Source organism: Capricornis sumatraensis, chromosome 11, assembly GCF_032405125.1.
Source record: "Capricornis sumatraensis isolate serow.1 chromosome 11, serow.2, whole genome shotgun sequence".
NCBI lineage: Eukaryota > Metazoa > Chordata > Mammalia > Artiodactyla > Bovidae > Capricornis > Capricornis sumatraensis.
This window is the reverse complement of record NC_091079.1, coordinates 82,703,041-82,721,709: the sequence shown is the minus strand read 5'-3', so window position 1 is coordinate 82,721,709 and position 18,669 is coordinate 82,703,041. Positions and strand designations below refer to the sequence as shown.

The 18,669-nt window shown below is 40.8% G+C and overlaps 1 protein-coding gene across 2 annotated transcripts in view; it reads right to left on the bottom strand.

The window, feature by feature from the left end:
- Positions 1-12,133: 12,133 nt before the first annotated feature.
- ANKRD46 (ankyrin repeat domain 46) overlaps positions 12,134-18,669 on the bottom strand; it is a 40,902-nt gene continuing 34,366 nt past the window's right edge. For both annotated transcript variants that reach the window (XM_068983680.1, XM_068983679.1), the window contains one exon: positions 12,134-14,111. In XM_068983680.1, the coding sequence (XP_068839781.1) occupies positions 13,895-14,111 (217 nt within the window). In that variant the 3' untranslated portion in view covers positions 12,134-13,894. The remainder of the gene's footprint in view (positions 14,112-18,669) is intronic.

The following is an 18,669-nucleotide window of genomic DNA, read 5'->3' as shown; positions in this document are numbered from 1 at the left end:
GGAAAAGACTCTGATGCTGGGAGGGATTGGGGGCAGGAGGAGAAGGGGACGACAGAGGATGCGATGGCTGAATGGCATCACCAACTCGATGGACGTGAGTCTGAGTGAATTCCAGGAGTTAGTGATGGACAGGGAGGCCTTGTGTGCTGCAATTCATGGGGTCGCAAAGAGTAGGACATGACTGAGCGACTGAACTGAACTTAACTGAATTGTATAGATCATTTCCTCATAAAAAGTCAGTCAATAAATCAAATAATTTATTCTGCTGAGAGAAAAGAAGAAGTAACTTGTATTGAGTCCCTATAAAGTACTAGGTACTTTCAGATGTGGTAACTCAATAGGAGAAGCAAAATGTTCTAATGGCTACACGCAAAATCACTGGAATTAGATTCTTGCTTTGGTTTACTCTATGACCTTAGGAGACATACTTCACTTTTTATTAAGCCTTGTTTTCTTTATGGGGATAACAACAGTATCAACAATTGTAGGGTCTAGTATACATGCAAACACACAGTACTCAAATAAGACAGTTTTATTATTCCTTTAATTGTAAGTATCTTGGGGAGGGTATTATTTCTGTCTTACAGATAAAGAAAGACAGAGACGCAGAAAACCTAAATTATTTGAGCAAGGTCAGTCCATATTACGCAGTTTTGTCCAAGAAATTCTCCAGGCAAGAACACTGGAGTGTGTTGCCATTCCCTTCCCCAGGGGATCTTCCCCACCCAGGGATCAACCCTGGGTTCTCCGGCACTGCAGGCGGATTCTTTACTGTCTGAGCCACCAAGAGAGCCCTAGGCAGAGCTGGGATCTTGTCACTCAAGTCTACATGTTTCCAATATAACCATAGCCTGCACCATCCGATGCAAACTGGAACTTAGACTAAACTAACAAATGAAGTTAGGCGAAATGCAGAAATGGTAATCTGATTAAATGTCTCCCCTCCCCAAATCAGGGGCTCTACCAAAGCAAGGGAGAATCATCCAGGCCTAAACTTACAGGGTAAGAATTTAGGGATCCTTATATTTTATTTTCTTCTAAATTTGAGTCAGAGTCTAAAAGAACAGCATGTGCTGATGGAATTGTACTAACTAGGACTATCTACAGAAAGTTATAGCTTTTGGACAGCTTTCTGTGCCAGTGACCTAGAAACTATTTCAAAACCTATTTTCGTTTCTTAGGGGCTGAAATTTCAGTAAAACAGTCCAGCCAACTGTGACCCAGAGTCTTCAAATTTAGAAGTTAATCTCCAAAGAAAGGGAATATTAATTTTTATTGTGACAAAGAATAACCTTCTGATAGCCCAATTATAAGAAGAAACAACTAACTCTGCAATGCCACACTTTTAAATACTTGCAATTTATAGCATGAAGATGCAAGAGAATTAGGCTAGCAATTATCCTTGAACCTCCAAAAAGGAATTTGGCTTATGGACACACATACAGAGTGAGCATTCTGCAACACTAATATTGCAGACTGTATCATTTTAAAAGGGATACAACTTTAAAAAGAGAAAACGAAAACAGGTGAAATTTGCTGAAATATATTTACTCATAAAATAAGTATATGTATACATTAATTTGTAATGATTCTGGCAAATAAAAATTTTACTCACGTTTTTTAAATCTCAGGAGCAGAAACTTACTATTGCACATTTCAAGCTGGAATTATCCTTGGTCAGCGCTTACTATTAAATTGATCCTTAGACTAACTGGACATGAAAAAATAACTCAGAATTAAAACAAAGGGCTTCCCTAGTGACTTAGATGGTAAAGAATCTGCCTGCAGTGCAGGAGACCCAGGTTCGATCCCCGGGTTGGGAAGATCTCCTGGAGAAGGAAATGGCAACCCACTCCAGTATTCTTGCCTGGAGAATCCCATGGACTGAAGAGCCTGGCGGGCTACAGTCCATGAGGTCACAAAGAGTTGACATGACTGTGTGACTAACACTTTCAGAAAACCAAACCAAACCTTTAGGGAAAAGAAAAGGGGAGAAGAATCTAGGCAATATCCCTAAAAAGAGTGAATCCTAAGCAGATACAGTGACAGCATAATCCTGGTGTGAGTTATTCTTCTATCTTCACACATCTTTCACTTTAGAAATGCTTCCAAAGATGGGGGAAAGGACACAAAGGAACACCCGTTGAAGAGCTCAATTAACACCTGCAAGACATCTCTGATACACCAGGGAACCAGGTATTGAAGAGCCTTGTCGAACACCATCAAGCAGGGCATTTTATAACTCCAGGGCTTGAGTTTACAACTGGTCCTGCAACCATTGATCTCCTAACTTCAATGAAAAGCATGCACCAGACAGCAGTACTGAAGACATCGCTGTTCCAATAAGAAACAGTGGACTTACCAGTGATAAAGTGGCACGTTGGAAACTTCTGTTTACCTTTCTCACAGCATCTCCACAGTGTATAACACTTCATAGGCTTCCCAGGCGGTGCAAGGGGCAAAGAACCCCCCTGCCAATGCAGGATACGTAAGAGATGTGGGTTTGAACCCTCCAGGTTTGACCCCTGAAGGAGGGCGCAGCAACCCACTCCAGTATTCTTGCCTAGAGGATCCCATGGGCAGAGGAGCCTGGCAGGCTACAGTCCATAGGGTCGCAAAGAGTCAGACACGACTGAAGTGACTTGACACACACACAAGACACTTTATAGATAAAGTCCATCATTTGATGTGGCTCTTTTTTTGGTTTGTTTGTTTTTAGAAGTAAAAAGATTTCTCACTTAAAATGTTTGTCAGGGGAAGATGATAGTTGGACTTCCTTGGTGGTCTGTCCAGTGGTTAAGAATCCACAAAGCAAGTAGCCTCCAATTTAAAAAAAAAGAGAGAATCTGCCTGCCAGTGCAGAGGATGCGGGTTTGATCCCTGGTCTGGGAAGGTTTCACGTTCTATGGGGCAGCTAAGCCCGTGTGCCACAAATACTGAGCCTGCACTCCAGAGCCCATGCTCTACCATGAGAAGCCACTGCAACGAGAAGTCTGCACTGCAACTAGAGAGTAGCCCCCCACCACTTGCTGCAACTCGAGAAAGCCCATGCGCAGCCAAAAATAAAAAGGACACCCTGGGCTTATGACAGTATCAGCCTACAGAAGCACGTCAATATTTTGGTTATTAATGTTTTGGTTAATTATTAAAATACACAGAACACAATGTAAAGCTTACCTTTATGCATCTAGCATCAAACACTCTTTTTGAAAATCAACTTTTATTGAAGTATAGTTGATTTATGATGCGTTAGTTTCTGCTGTATGGCAAAGTGAATCAGTTATACATATATCCGTCCACTCTTTTTTGGATTCTAAATAGAATGGAATTTAGGTCCTAGGTCATTACAGAGTACTGAGTAGAGTTCCCTGTGCTGTACAGTCGGTTCTTGTTGGCTCTCTGTGTTATCAATGTACACAGTGGGGTGTATATGTCAATCACAGTCTCCCCGTTTATCCCTCCCTTCACCCTCCCCCTTGGTAACCATAAGTTTGCTTCTACATCTGTGACTTGATTTCTGTTTTATAGACAGCTTCATTCATACCATTTTTAGGATTCCACATATAATCGATACCATATTATGTCTTTCTCTGTCTGACTTATTTTACTCAGAATGACAATCTCTGGGTCCATCCACATGTTGTTGCAAATGGCATTCTTTCGTTCTTTTTATGGCTGAGTACTATTCCAATGTGTGTATGCATGTATTCAGTTCAGTTCAGTTCAGTCACTCAGTCATGTCCGACTCTTTGCGACCCCATGAATCGCAGCACACCAGGCCTCCCTGTCCATCACCAACTCCCAGAGTTCACCCAAACTCACATCCATCGAGTCAGTGATGCCATCCAGCCATCTCATCCTCTGTCGTCCCCTTCTCCTCCTGCCCCCAATCCCTCCCAGCATCAGGGTCTTCTCCAATGAGTCAAATCTTCGCATGAGGTGGCCAAAGTACTGGAGTTTCAGCTTTAGCATCATTCCTTCCAAAGAAATCCCAGGGCTGATCTTCAGAATGGACTGGTTGGATCTCCTGGCAGTCCAAGGGACTCTCAAGAGTCTTCTCCAACACCACAGTTCAAAAGCATCAACTCTTCGGTGCTCAGCCTTCTTCACAGTCCAGCTCTCACATCCATACATGACTACTGGAAAAACCATAGCCTTGACTAGACGGACCTTAGTCGGCAAAGTAATGTCTCTGCTTTTGAATATACTATCTAGGTTGCTCATAACCTTTCTTCCAAGGAGCAAGCGTCTTTTAATTTCATGGCTGCAATCACCACCTGCAGTGATTTTGGAGCCCAAGAAAATAAAGTCTGACACTGTTTCCACTGTTTCCCCATCTATTTTCCATGAAGTGATGGGACCGGATGCCATGATCTTCATTTTCTGAATGTTGAGCTTTAAGCCAACTTTTTCGCTCTCCTCTTTCACTTTCATCAAGAGGCTTTTCAGTTCCTCTTCACTTTCTGCCATAAGGGTGGTGTCATCTGCATACCTGAGGTTATTGATATTTCTCCCAGCAATCTTGATTCCAGCTTGTGTTTCTTCCAGTATAGCATTTCTCATGATGTACTCTTCATAGAAGTTAAATAAGCAGGGTGACAATATACAGCCTTGACGTACTCCTTTTCCTATTTGGAACCAGTCTGTTGATCCATGTCCAGTTCTAACTGTTGCTTCCTGGCCTGCATACAGATTTCTCAAGAGGCAGGTCAGGTGGTCTGGTATTCCCATCTCTTTCAGAATTTTCCACAGTTGATTGTGATCCACACAGTCAAAGGCTTTGGCATAGTCAATAAAGCAGAAATAGATGTTTTTCTGGAACTCTCTTGCTTTTTCCATGATCCAGCAGATGTTGGCAATTTGATCTCTGGTTCCTCTGCCTTTTCTAAAACCAGCTTGAACATCAGGAAGTTCACGGTTCACATATTGCTGAAGCCTGGCTTGGAGAGTTTTAAGCATTACTTTACTAGCGTGTGAGATGAGTGCAATTGTGCGGTAGTTTGAGGATTCTTTGGCATTGCCTTTCTTTGGGATTGGAATGAAAACTGAGCTTTTCCAGTCCTGTGGCCACTGCTGAGTTTTCCAAATTTACTGGCATATTGAGTGCAGCACTTTCACAGCATCATCTTTCAGGATTTGAAATAGCTCTACTGAAATTCCATCACCTCCACTAGCTTTGTTCGTAGTGATGCTTTCTAAGGCCCACTTGACTTCACATTCCAGGATGTCTGGCTCTAGATGAGTGATCACACCGTCATGATTATCTGGGTTGTGAAGCTCTTTTTTGTACAGTTCTTCTGTGTATTCTTGCCATCTCTTCTTAGTATCTTTGGCTTCTGTTAGGTCCATACCATTTCTGTCCTTTATCGAGCCCATCTTTGCATGAAATGTTCCCTTGGTATCTCTAATTTTCTTGAAGAGATCTCTAGTCTTTCCCATTCTGTTCTTTTCCTCTATTTCTTTGCATTGATCGCTGAAGAAGGCTTTCTTATCTCTTCTTGCTATTCTTTGGAACTCTGCATTCAGATGCTTATATCTTTCCTTTTCTTCTTGGCTTTTCACTTCTCTACCTTTCACAGCTATTTGTAAGGCTTCCCCAGGCAGCCATTTTGCTTTTTTGCATTTCTTTTCCATGGGGATGGTCTTGATCCCTGTCTCCTGTACAATGTCATGAACCTCATTCCATAGTTCATCAGGCACTCTATCTATCAGATCTAGGCCCTTAAATCTATTTCTCACTTCCACTGTATAATCAGAAGGGATTTGATTTAGGTCATACCTGAATGTCTAGTGGTTTTCCCTGCTTTCTTCAATTTCAGTCTGAATTTGGTAATAAGGAGTTCATATTTGAGCCACAGTCAGCTCCTGGTCTTGTTTTTGTTGACTGTATAGAGTTTCTCCATCTTTTGCTGCAGAGAATATAATCAATCTGATTTCGGTGTTGACCATCTGCTGATGTCCATGTGTATGTGTATATATATATGGTTGGCACAGTGGTAAAGAATCCGCTTGCCATTGTAGGAGACACAGGAGACATGGGTTCAATCCCTGGGTCCGGAAGACTCCCTGGAGAAGGAAATGGTAACCCACTCCAGTGTTCTTGCTTAGAGAATTCCATGGACAGAGGGGCTTGGTGGGCTGCAGTCCATGGGGTCACAAAGAGTTGGCCCTGACTGAGCATGCACACACACGCACGTACACGCATGCATGCACACACACACATATACACTTTTTCTTTTTTATCCACTCCTCTGTCCATGGACACTTAGGTTGCTTCCACATCCTGGCTATTGTAAATAGTACTGCAATGAACATTGAAGTACACGTGTCTTTTCGAATTGTGGTTTTCTCAGGATATATATTTAGGAGTGAGATTGCTGGATCACATGATAGGTCTGTTTCTAGTTCTTTAAAGAACCTCCATACTGTTCTCAATAATGGCTGTACCAATTTCCATCCCTACCAACAGTGTAGGAGGGTTCCCTTTCCCCCATACTGTCTCCAGCATTTATTGTTTGTAGATTTTTTGATGATGGCCACTCTGACCAATGTGAGGTGATACCTCATTGTAATTTTTATTTGCATTTATTTGATAATTACAGATGTTGAACATCTTTTCATATGCCTCTTGGCCATTTGTATGTCTTCTTTGGAGAAATGTCTGTTTAGATCTTCTGCTCCTTTTTTGATTGGGTTGTTTGTTTAATAGTGAGATGTATGAGCTGTTGTTATATTTTGGAGATTAATCCCTTGGCAATCACTTCATTTGCAAGTACTTTCTCCCACTCGGTGGGTTGTCTTTCCATTTTATTTATGATTTCCTTCACTGTGCAAAGTTTAAGTTTAATTAGGTCCCTTTTGTTTATTTTTGTTTTTATTTTCATTACTCTAGGCTGCTGCTGTTGCTAAGTCGCTTTGGTCATGTCCAACTCTGTATGACCCCAGAGATGGCAGCCCACCAGGCTCCCCTGTCCCTGGGATTCTCCAGGCAAGAACACTGGAGTGGGTTGCCATTTCCTTCTCCAATGCATGAAAGTGAAAAGTAAAAGTGAAGTCGCTCAGTCGTGTCCTGACTCTTCGCGACCCCATGGACTACAGCCCACCAGGCTCCTCCGTCCATGGGATTTTCCAGGCATGAGTACCGGAGTGGGGTGCCATTGCCTTCTCCGATTACTCTAGGAGGTGGGTCAAAAAAGATCTTGCTGTGATTTATTTCAGAGCATTCTGCCTCTCTTTTCCTTTAAGAGTTCTACAGTGTCGGGTCTTACATTTAGGTCTTTAATTCATTTTGAGGTTATTTTCGTGTGTGGTGACAGAGAATGCTCTAAGTTGTATTTTTAAATAACATTAGAATGGTCTGTGGGGGTTGTGGGGATGGAGACCGCAAGAGTAAGCGATGGTGTACCTGAGCTAAGAGTGGTAAAGTGGATTTGCACAACAGTTCTGTCCTTCACACCTGAGGGACCACAGTCATTGAGCCCTTCCTAGTCTTTTACCCTCCCTAGATGACCTCTAATGGCGCACTATCTCTAAAATTCTTAGTATTTATTAAAGTTTATTTTTCAGGCTTCATTCAAATGATTCATGAAAATGCTAGAATAGAACTAGGACACTGGCCTTCCAGGGTTCAGACTACTACCTGCTTATTCAGCGGAACTCAAATACTTTTTCAACAGAGACATGTGAAGAAGGTAAGCACAACTGCAGCAATGCCAAAAACCATAACTGCATTCTGAATAGGAGGCAACAAACTATTTTTCCAATTGCAAAAGGTCAATACATTTTATGTCATTAGTTTCTGGAAAATGACAGGGAGTTTTGTGGTAGTTCTATCAATCCAAACTAATAACTGCCTAATTAACAACCCATCTCCTATTATGATCCAAAAGTGACAGAGGGCTTAAATAATACAGAATAGCATAAATTCAAAGTGAACATTTAGAATAGGAAATAAAACTAAAGATGAGGCTATAAAATGAATCAGGAATGTGGTCCTCATAAATCACCATAATGACTCATATTGCAGTCATTTCTGATGGAACTCTCATCTGGCATTAAAGTTGACAGCATCCAATGTGGAAGAGGAATGCTACCTGATCAACTACATAATTCACAGAGAACATAAGATGGAAGCAAAGTTCAGCAGAAACGCAGTTTTTTGTGGTTGTAAAAAATACTCACAGATCTTCATACAGAAGAACTGGGCCAACAGCATCCTCAATAACTTTCTTTAGAATAGATGCAGTGGTTAATACAGTGCTAATCCTAGAGACAATTCAAACTCCAAGATGATGGCACCATGATTGAGGAGAGGGCGGCATCACGGCGCAATGGTTAGAAGAGACCCCAGTCTTATACTGTCTGACTTCAAACCCCAGCTCTGCCAGTTAATAGCTGTGGGACCTGGGACATTATTCCAACCTGCCTCAGGTGACTCAGTTGCCCTAACTGTGAGGTGGGGCTACAAGAGCAATCTGCTGAGAATTAAGAAGCACTGCATTGTGTTACTATTTGTTAACAAAGAGCTCAGTAAAAGCAGTTGTGGTGGAAACTGCCTTCATTACATTCCATAGCTAGTTCTATCCAACCCGACGAGCCCAAGGGAGATTTGAGAATATTGCTGTCCAAGAGAAATTTCTGCAAAAACTGCTATCCAAGGACTTCCCTGTGGCTAGTGATTTTCCAAGGTCCAGTGGCTAGGATTCTACACTCATAGAGCAGGCTGCCCAGGTCAAGCCCTGGTCAGGGAACTAGAGCCCACAGGCGAAACTAAAGACCTCATGTGCCACAGCTGAGACCTGGCACAGCAGAAAAAAAGTGCTGTCCATAAAACAGCCGCTTGTGGCTAATGAGCACTAGAAATGTGGCTAGTTTTGTTTTTAAACGTACAGCGCATTTGAGTTTCAGGCTCGGATAACTGTGCTAATGAAGGATTGAATTTCTAATTTAATTTAAATGAATTTGAGCAGCCACAATGATGAGTGGCTACGACATTAGATATATACACAGAAAATCTCCACTGTTGCAGAAAGTCTGGACAGTGCCAATCTAAAACAGCTTCCAAGCAACACTGTGAACATGGTTATCAGCTAAGTTTTCTGATGACTGTTAGACAACAAGGAACTCCAGACTGTATTCCCTGACATCTAACTAGAGCATGTCCAAACCTCTGTTGCCCAGTGAGTGGAGACCCCTGATGCCTGACGTGGAGCTGTCTGTTCATGATGTAAAGTGAAGAGAACAAACGCATGAAGGACTGGGCAGAATGCCAGCCTACCAGCACTTTGAGGGATGCCAAGGAGGTATCCACAGCAAGGCTGAGATCCTCCCTAGAAAACTGTTTTGAATCAACTTCAGAGCCCAGAGGAGTGGGCTTGATCCCAAAGTTCTACTTCATCTAGCACAGCTGGGATTGTTGCAGTTTGAACAGTTTTAAAGGGTGCTTTAGCCAGTGCTGGCCTCTTTCCTTCTCCCTAGTGCTCCATTAACTTTGAGAAATGCTACTTCCTGGTATATCCTCCAAAATAAACTACTAGGAAAAGGTAAACCGAGATGATAAAAGAAGCTGTAGTAGGCATCCCAGATAAAAGTGAGTAACAATTGCTGAAATTAATAGAATGACTTAGTATAAATCATGTAATATAAAGGAAAAATAAAGGGAAAGTAATTGATAACAAAGTGTGTATCTTGATACGTGAGTGCCCACGCACAGCCACACTAGAAGAAACAATGAAGTCATCAGTGCCCACTCACAGGGTTATGTGGGGGACTCAATTATCATCACTAGCACTGCTGTGAAGAAAAAGATTTTCAGGAAGAGGTAAAGTTCCTGGTCAAGTTTTGAACAAAATAAATAAAGAGTGCTGTGCTTAGTTTCTCAGTCATATCTGACTCTTTTTGACCCCATGGACTGCAGCCCACCAGGCTCTTTGGCCCATGGGGATTCTCCAGGCAAGAACACTGGAGTGGGTTGCCATGCCCTCCTCCAGAGGATCTTCCCAACCCAGGGATCGAACCCAGGTGTCCCTCATTGCAGGCATATTCTTTACCATCTGAACACCTAAGGAAAGACGGTTTCTTTTCTTATTCTCTACACGCTTACAAATGGATGTGAGGCCTGAAAATTCTGGACTCATCTCAGAACCACCTGGAAAATGAAACCAACAGATAGGAGGACAAAGTGAAAAGCGCGGAGGAACTGAGCTAAATTTGGATTCTGTCACCCTTGGGGTCAACTCTACCTCTGGGCTTCTGGTTACATAAATCAATTAATTTCTTACGGTTTAAGCTGCTTTGAATTTGCATTTGACTTCCTGAAGCTGAAAGCACTTTGTTACATTCATAAACAACTTCACAAGTCAAAGACTGAGGCCTGGTTAAAACAACAACAACAATGAAAGGAGAACATTGTTGTGTATTTCTATACCAAGTGGTAAAAAAGGAAGCAACTATGGTTTTTTTTGTTTAAACCCATGGTATATGTGAGGCAGGCTGTGCTGGTGCAAAGCCTGCATGCTCTTATGTCAAGGAGCCTGCAGTATAAGACTCTAGTCCTTCCATCCAGCGGCAGACATATGGCGAAGGAAAGGTCAGCACATTCACACACATGCAGCCTGTTGGAGGAAACGTGTGGAAAGCACATGCTTAATCTGCAAAGAAAAAATACACTTATGATTTTAAAAAAAAGGTATTTGTGTTCAGAGTTCTACAGGGTGCACTGTGAACAAATAGGAGAGAAAAAAATAGTCTAAGTCCCTGTTCTCATGAAAACTATCATCAAAAAGACCCCCCTCAAAAAAATTCAGTTGACCCTTGAACAAGGGTTGAACTGCATGGGTCCACTTATACGTGGGTTTTTTTTTTTTTCCATTAAATATGTAGTTCTACAAGATCATCGACTCTTGGCTGAATCTGCAGGTGTGGAACCTGGGTACCAAGGGCTCACTATAAAGTTACTCCCTGATTTTCAACTATGCATTGGTCAACGCCCTGAGTCCCTAACCCTCATACTGTTCAAGAGTCAACATACATGTTTACTAAGTGTGGTAAGTTAACTGTGTTAGGTTTTCTGAACGTGCCAAGATCTGAGCTTCAAAATTATGGGTTAGAAACCCTGGGAGGTTACAGAAACATGGGCCATATAGGAGGAGGAAAGGTGTGTTTAGAAACAGGATTGAAAATTTTAGTACCATGTGCTGCTGAAATGGCAGTAGGTACGATTCTAGATGGTTCCACAGCCAGACTCAGGTCAGACAGCAGGGTAAAAGCAAAGAACAAGCATATAATTGGGGAGAGAGCCTGAATGTGGAATCGCTATTCCAACTATAGCCTGTCTGCCCTTACGTAACTGACCAATTACCTAACCCTCATAGTGTCAGTGTCCTCATCTTACAGGGAACATAAGGATGATCATAAGGATTAAACGATAGTGAAGTTGCTCAGTTGGGTCCGACTCTTTGTGACCCTGTGGACTGTGTCCATGGGATTCTCCAGGCAAGAATACTGGAGTGGGTTGCCATTTCCTTCTCCAGGGGATCTTCCCAACTCAGGGATCGAACACAGGTCTCCAGCATTGTAGGCAGACGCTTTAATTTGAGCCACCAGGGAAGTCTCAGGATTAAATGAGATGAGGCTTTAAAGTGATCTGTACAATTGGGAGGTGCTTAATCATGGTAGTTATTATCACTCTTGGGCTTCCCAGGTGGCGCTAGTGGTAAAGAACCCACCTGTCAATGCAGGAGACATAAGAGATGTGGGTTCGCTCCCTGGGTCAGGAAGATCCCCTGGAGAAGGGCGTAGCAACCCACTCCAGTACTCTTGCCTGGAGAATCCCACTGACAGAGGAGCCTGGTGGGCCACAGTCCATGGGGTCGCAGAGTTGAACATGACTGAAGTGACTTAGCAACAGCAGCATTATCACTCTTAAATCCGTAAGTAATTCACCCAAATTAGTGTCAGAATATTTACAAGGCAAACACAAATGAAACTTGATACACATATTACATGGGGTTTCAAAAAAAAGCTCTTTGCTTTTTTGAACAGCCAACTGGAACCTATTTTTTAAAAAATCCTAAATTAAAAGAAAAACAATGATAAATACAAAAATAGATTGTGATTAAGAGATTATAAATATATTTATTGGTAATATTATTGAATACAGAATGCAGAGAACAGAATACAAAGAAATCATCACTTAAAAGGAAACATTAATCTTTAAAAATGCAATATTTACATATATGTTAACCAATTTTGCACATCTGTTTAGAGTTACAAACAAATACAAAGCTAATTCCAAAGCTTTTAATCTGAAGTGTTCTCCATTCTAACGTCCACTGCTTTTTGCTGTATTTACACCAAGTATGATTAATTTTGTTTGCAGCTAATCTAAAAGAAAGATGCTATGAGCTGACCCTGAGGCAGTCAGGTAAATCAGGAATTTCAGAACAGCTCTTTAAGACAGGATAAAGTCACATGGAAGAAAATGCCTCAATCCTAGATATATAACTGCAAAAGAGAAAATATTAAGAAGCAAAAAGAGTCACAGAAATACCAATTCTAGTCTAAATTATAATTTCTAATTCTAGCAACAATTCAATTACCAGTAGCTTAGATGACTATGTTCTAAAAAATAAAACCATTAGTTTTTTCACCACAATTTTCTGACTACACCTAATGAATCATGTCTTCATATCTTTTTTTAATAACCCAATAATATGATATAAACATAGCAGAATCATTAACAAGAGGCCTTCAAACACACTGCAGAAAGCTGCAATATAGTTTGGGGGCCAGATTTCAATTTACATAATATTACCATTCATAAAGACACCTGGTACAATACTGTTCAGCACTGTTAATTCAGAAATGCTCCATCCATTCTTTCCATCAGAGAACAACTGACATGGATGGGATTGTTATGACAATTCTAATAGGGCCTCTAAAGAGGATTGCACATGAAATGAAAAAATTATGAACTATGATATAATCATGACAACACAGCTAGCTTATAGAACTGAATTTTTCACCATAATCAGTGACATTAAACATCAGAAATATTTATTCCTGCTAACTACTGAGTAGAAAAAGTCTTCCAACTGTATTTTTGATGAATAGGATATCTTTGAAATAAACACTAGGGGGAAATTGAAAATTTCTCGATTGAAAATTCTTAAGTTCATTTTTCACAGATATTAACAACAAGCAAAGCAGCTCACACAAAAAAAATCAAACTTATCTTAAAAACAAGTAAGTATAAGATCAAATCAATCATTTTTGAGGAAAATATAGCTCCTTTTCACAAGTTCTGTTTGGTTTGTGACTAGACTTGAAAATATTAAAATAAACCAAAGAGATCCCAACAATACTGATTTGTGCTACAAGATCTGAAAAAAGCACTTCAAGTTTTAAGCTGAAGGTTTCATTTCCCCCCTACCCTACTATTCCCCAGAGAAAGTAAATCGCAAAAAGCAGCTATTGCAAAAATAAACAAAAACAAAACAAAACTACCAACCACAACTGATCATATAAGACAAGCTTTAAACATTTCACTCTAGTTGGTCTTATGTTAGGGTAAGGTTTCTGTAGCAAGGATTTCCTAGTCTCATCCTCTCTCTCTCATTTGTTAGTCAATGCCACATTTTTATCAAATAAGGCTATGCAGAGCCTTTCCTAAGAAGTCAGGCTGAGCTGGAGGTAGCTTTAGGACAGCATCCTTGACTACAGTATGTAGTTAGTTCAAACAGACAGGTTATTCTTCTAAAAGGATTACAATGTGTAAAAATGCAAAAAGAAACAAAAGTACAGCCCTCGCTGCTTTGCACTAAGAGATTTTGAGAACCAGAACAAACACTGGAAGCCAGGACACTGGCATCTGTCTCCTCTCCCGTGAGCTTCTTTAATGCACCAGTTCAGGCTGGTTTTCCACGAAAGGCAGCACCCCACTCACATAGTAGGCGATGCCAAGAGACAGCAGAGCAATGACAAAGATCAAGAGCAGCACCCTCCAGAAGCCCAGATCCTCTACAAACTCCTGCCACGTGGTACGGAAGCTGGACAGGACCCCCTCACCCTGCTGCAGGTTGGGATTGAGGAGCGAATGGCTTTCCATGGCGCTGTGAGAGAAGCAAAGGAAAGAAAGGGCATGAAACAACACATCGCCCATTTCAACAACAAAAAACCACAGAAACTGCATTGTTTAAGAAGACCAACCTTAAAATATACATTGACGAGAAGAAAACTGACATATATATTCTAACCCATTTATGTACTGACTTAAATACCCATTTATGTACCGATTTAAACATCTGCAAGTATTTGGACAATTTACCTTGAACCATAAATTGCTAAACAATGATGATTATGTTCCTTGGTTAAGTATCTAGAAGAGCCAAAGTTAGAAGCTCCAATACTTAGGCTATCTGATACGAGCCGACTCATTGGGAAAGACCTTTATGCTAGTAAGATTGAGGGCAGGAGGAAAAGAGGGCAACAGAGGACGAGATGGTTAGATGGCATCATCAACTCAATGGACATGAGTCTGAGCAAACTCGAGGAAATGGTGAAGAACAGGGAAGCTGGCATGCTACAGTCCATGGGGTTGCAAAGAGTTGGACACAACTGAACAACAACAAAAACATCCCAACTGTGAAGCAGAAGTCTTGAAAGTGAAAGTGAAGTCGCTCAGTCGTGTCCAACTCTTTGCGACCCTGTGGACTGTAGCCTGCCAGGCTCGTCCCTCCATGGGATTCTCAAGGCAAGAATACTGGAGTGGGTTGCCATTTCCTTCTCCAGGGGATCTTCCCAACCCAGGGATCAAACCCGGGTCTCCTGCATTGCAGGCAGATGCTTTAACCTCCGAGCCACCAGGGAAGAAGTCTTGAACAGTGTGTGAATCTTAAAGGCAGATTTTTATCAATTTAGTTCAATAATCTGACCAATGAAGGAATTCCTTCTTTAAACTGAAATACTCTAATAATGGATGCTTACTATGTTGTACACATGGACAGGGCTAGCCATTAGTGATTCCTCGTAATAGCTTCCTCCCACTGGTTTTAGCACTATCTTGTACAATAACACAAGGTCAGTTTACTTCTCTTCTGTATAAGGCTGAGTCTAGCTGAAAATAACACTGCAAGTGCCATAAAAACTACCTAAGTGAGGACATGGCTGCCCCAAATGGAGCCCGCCTGACACTGGCACTCCAGAGGCTGCACGGTGATGAGCTTGAAGCTCCAGGAGACTAGCGCCCACATCTATGTCACAGCACGCAGGACCAGTAGCAGGGAGTCATTTAGATAAAGCCACAATGACCATGATCATAGGTATCGACTAGTGATTGCTGCTATTCTTCTTTCTAAACTCCTTTTCATATTCTTCTGACCATCTTGGGACAGAACAATGGAAACAGCACAAAACAAGGTCTTAGAGCCTGGTTCACCATGCACAGTTGACAGGTTTTTTTGGTAAGTTACAATTTTACTTTATTCACCGACACTCTTAACCACAGACCTCTCAGCCTTTCCTGGCATTAGTGTCTTTTACAATCCTAGGAAAATGACTTTGTAAAGGGCCAGTCTGTTTGCCAGCCAAACTTTTTTTATATGTTAAAAAAATGTTTATCTTCTGAATAGGAGAAGACATTTTTAATGGGAATTTATAACAATACAAAAATTTAAAGAAAACTCTAGCAAGTTCAAAGATAAGATTAGAACTCTGTGAAGTTCAGTAGAGGTTAATTTTTTTTGGGGGGGCTCACTTCTCTATTTATTAGAATAACCACATGTGGAGAGGCATAAAGCACTTAAATTTTATATGACTACAAAGTTATCACAAATCCCAAACTTCTTAGCCACAGATATTTCACTTACTCTGTTTAAAAAAAAGGAGGGAGGTGGGAGGGGGGTTCATGTTTGGGAATACATGTAAGAATTAAAGATTTTAAAATTAAAAAAAAATAATAATAAATAAAATAAAACTACACTAAAAAAAAAAAATAAATAAAAGGCTTTTAAAACATCTGAGTTAGCTTAATACACAGAGACCCTGAACTACATATTTTTAAACGGTTGTACTTCCTGCTCGAATAATGTCTTCATTTTGACTTACATGAAATTCATTGACTACATCTGATTCAAAATGCTCTCATACTTAAAGGTGTTAGATATACAGGTATCCCCCACTTTTTGAAAGTTCACTTTATGCCACCTCACTTTTAAGAAACACCTACTATACTACCTCTATTTGCTAATTAAAAGAAATCCCAAGAGGATTTTTGCTTTTATAGGAAGTAAGGCATAAAGCAAAATAGTGCTCAGCATTTGTCTTGCAGCAAGACTGGCACCACCAAGCTCAGGAACCTCACAGCATCTCAGTGTCCAGCCACCCCAGCCTGAACAGTGTTTGAGCACCTGTGTTTTATCTCAGTTTGTTTTGTGCATCTGTTAGTAAGATGAGTCCTAAGGTTCTTCACTTTATGCCATCTCAACTTAAGGAAAAGTTTCCTAGGAACATTCTACTTTTGGACAGTGGGGGTGGGGTGGGGACCTATAAAATGAGACTTTGGTCGCGCCTTCTCTAAGAGCTCATGAAGTTCTGACACTCAGAACTGTCTATGGTGACTTGATCCAATGAAATATTTTCTACTATCTAGGAAATATGTGATTCTAGTGTGATGGTCTGTGTGCACAATGTGTAATTTTTTTTGTACACCGTGTCATCTACACTGTCCCTGTCAGCCCATACCTAAAATAAAAAGGAACTAAATTAAACTTAAGTTAAATGGTGTAGGGAAATATTTTTCATCAACTTGATTTATAGGCTCTTAAGAAGTTATGCTATGTTTCAGGGAATTATAAGGGAACAGGAAAATACTAAATACATTCAAAATCTTGCTTTATCCCCTGTTCTAGAAAAGGCTAATCATCACATAGCTATGCCACAATGCCATGTCTAGCCAGCACCTTTAAGCTTCCCCCTCACTTTTTTTAAGTTGATATAATTCATGTACCATAAAATTCATCTTTCTAAAGTACAAGATTTAGTGTTATTTAGAGAATTCACAAAGCTGCAGAGCCGCCTCCACTATCTAATTTCGTCTTACCGCCATACTGAACCCTGTGTCCTTCAGCAGCCACCGCCCCTGTCCCTGCCCCTGCCCCTGCTCCTGGCACCCACTGCTGCCCTTTGTGCCTGGCTTCTCTCATGCAGCATGTTCTCAAAGCTCATCGGTGTTGTGGCACATGTCAGTATTTCATTACTTTCTATAGTGGGATAACATTTCACTGAATGGATAGATGACATTTTGCTTATCCATTCACCAGCGATGGACTTTTGGGTGGTTTCTTCCTTTTGGCTATTATAAATAAAGCTTCTATGAAATTTGCATGCAAGTGTTTGTGTAAACATGTGTTTTCAATTTTCTTGGATATATACCTAAAAGTGGAATTGTTGGGTCATATGGTGACTGTGTAACTTTTTGAGGAGTTGCCAGACTGTCTTCCACAGCAGCTATTTCACTTTCCCACCAGCAATGTACGGTGGTTCAAATTTTCCTACATCATTGCCAGTACTTGTTATTGTCCATCTTTTTGACTGCAGCCGTTCTGTTGGGTATGAAGTGGTATTTCACTCTGGTTTCAATTCGCATTTTCCCTAATGACCAATGATGCTGCCTTTAAGCTTTCTAATTTAAGCTTCAACCACACCTTCCTATCATGACACTGAAGGGGAGGAGTAAGACTCGGCAGCTAGGTACTACAAGTATTAATAATTCAGTTTTTAAAGAACAAGCTTTACCTAATGCTGTAAATAATATGAATCCTCATATTGAAGTGCAATGGCAAGTATGTGAAAGAAGCAGGAATAAATATTTCACACTGCACTGCTCAAATGACTAATCACTTCTGAGTTAATAAGGAATCACAACTGAGGCAAAATAAAACATATTTCTAATACAGAGATGCCAAGAAACTGGCTAGTAACAAAATATACCAAGCAACGTCCTGAAAACACACCAGGAAGAGCGCATCTAGAACATTTTTCATGGTAAAGAAGCCCAAAGTCATGATGAAAATAAATTTCAAGTTGTTTTAGAAGCATATGATCTTTAACAAAACCAGATAACTCAATGTCACTAAATTTCTTAGAGCAATCTGACTGCCAATCCAGAGCACGCAGGTGAGAGAAGGGCTTGCCAGTGCACCACTGACTTCTTATTTTACGTACTTGCCAGCCTTCAGTGATAAGCCATGAGGAGCATGCACTGTTTTAGAAGTAAAACACTTTAATTTCTTTGGACAATAATAAGTGTTTGCCACAAACAAAATAATCCTAAACTTGAGAGTGGAATTAGTGGTCCCGAAGAAGTACTAATGAAGAGGGAGGAAAGGGGTCATGCGCACAGAGGAATCAAATTAAGGGTGAAGTATGATAGAGGATTTCATCTGGAACTCACAGAAACAATGATCCCAACAGTCTAAGTGGACCATATGCTCCTAATTCTAAGTCCTGGTCAATCTGCTACTGAGTCAGTAGCTAATGAGGGCCCCAGTCCCCTGAAAAATCTGGGAGGAGATCATGCAAGTTCATTATACTTCTTACCTTGCAATGTCTGGAAGGCTGAAATTACATGGTGGTCAACCAAACTACACGCTGTTACAACTAAATCTGGCC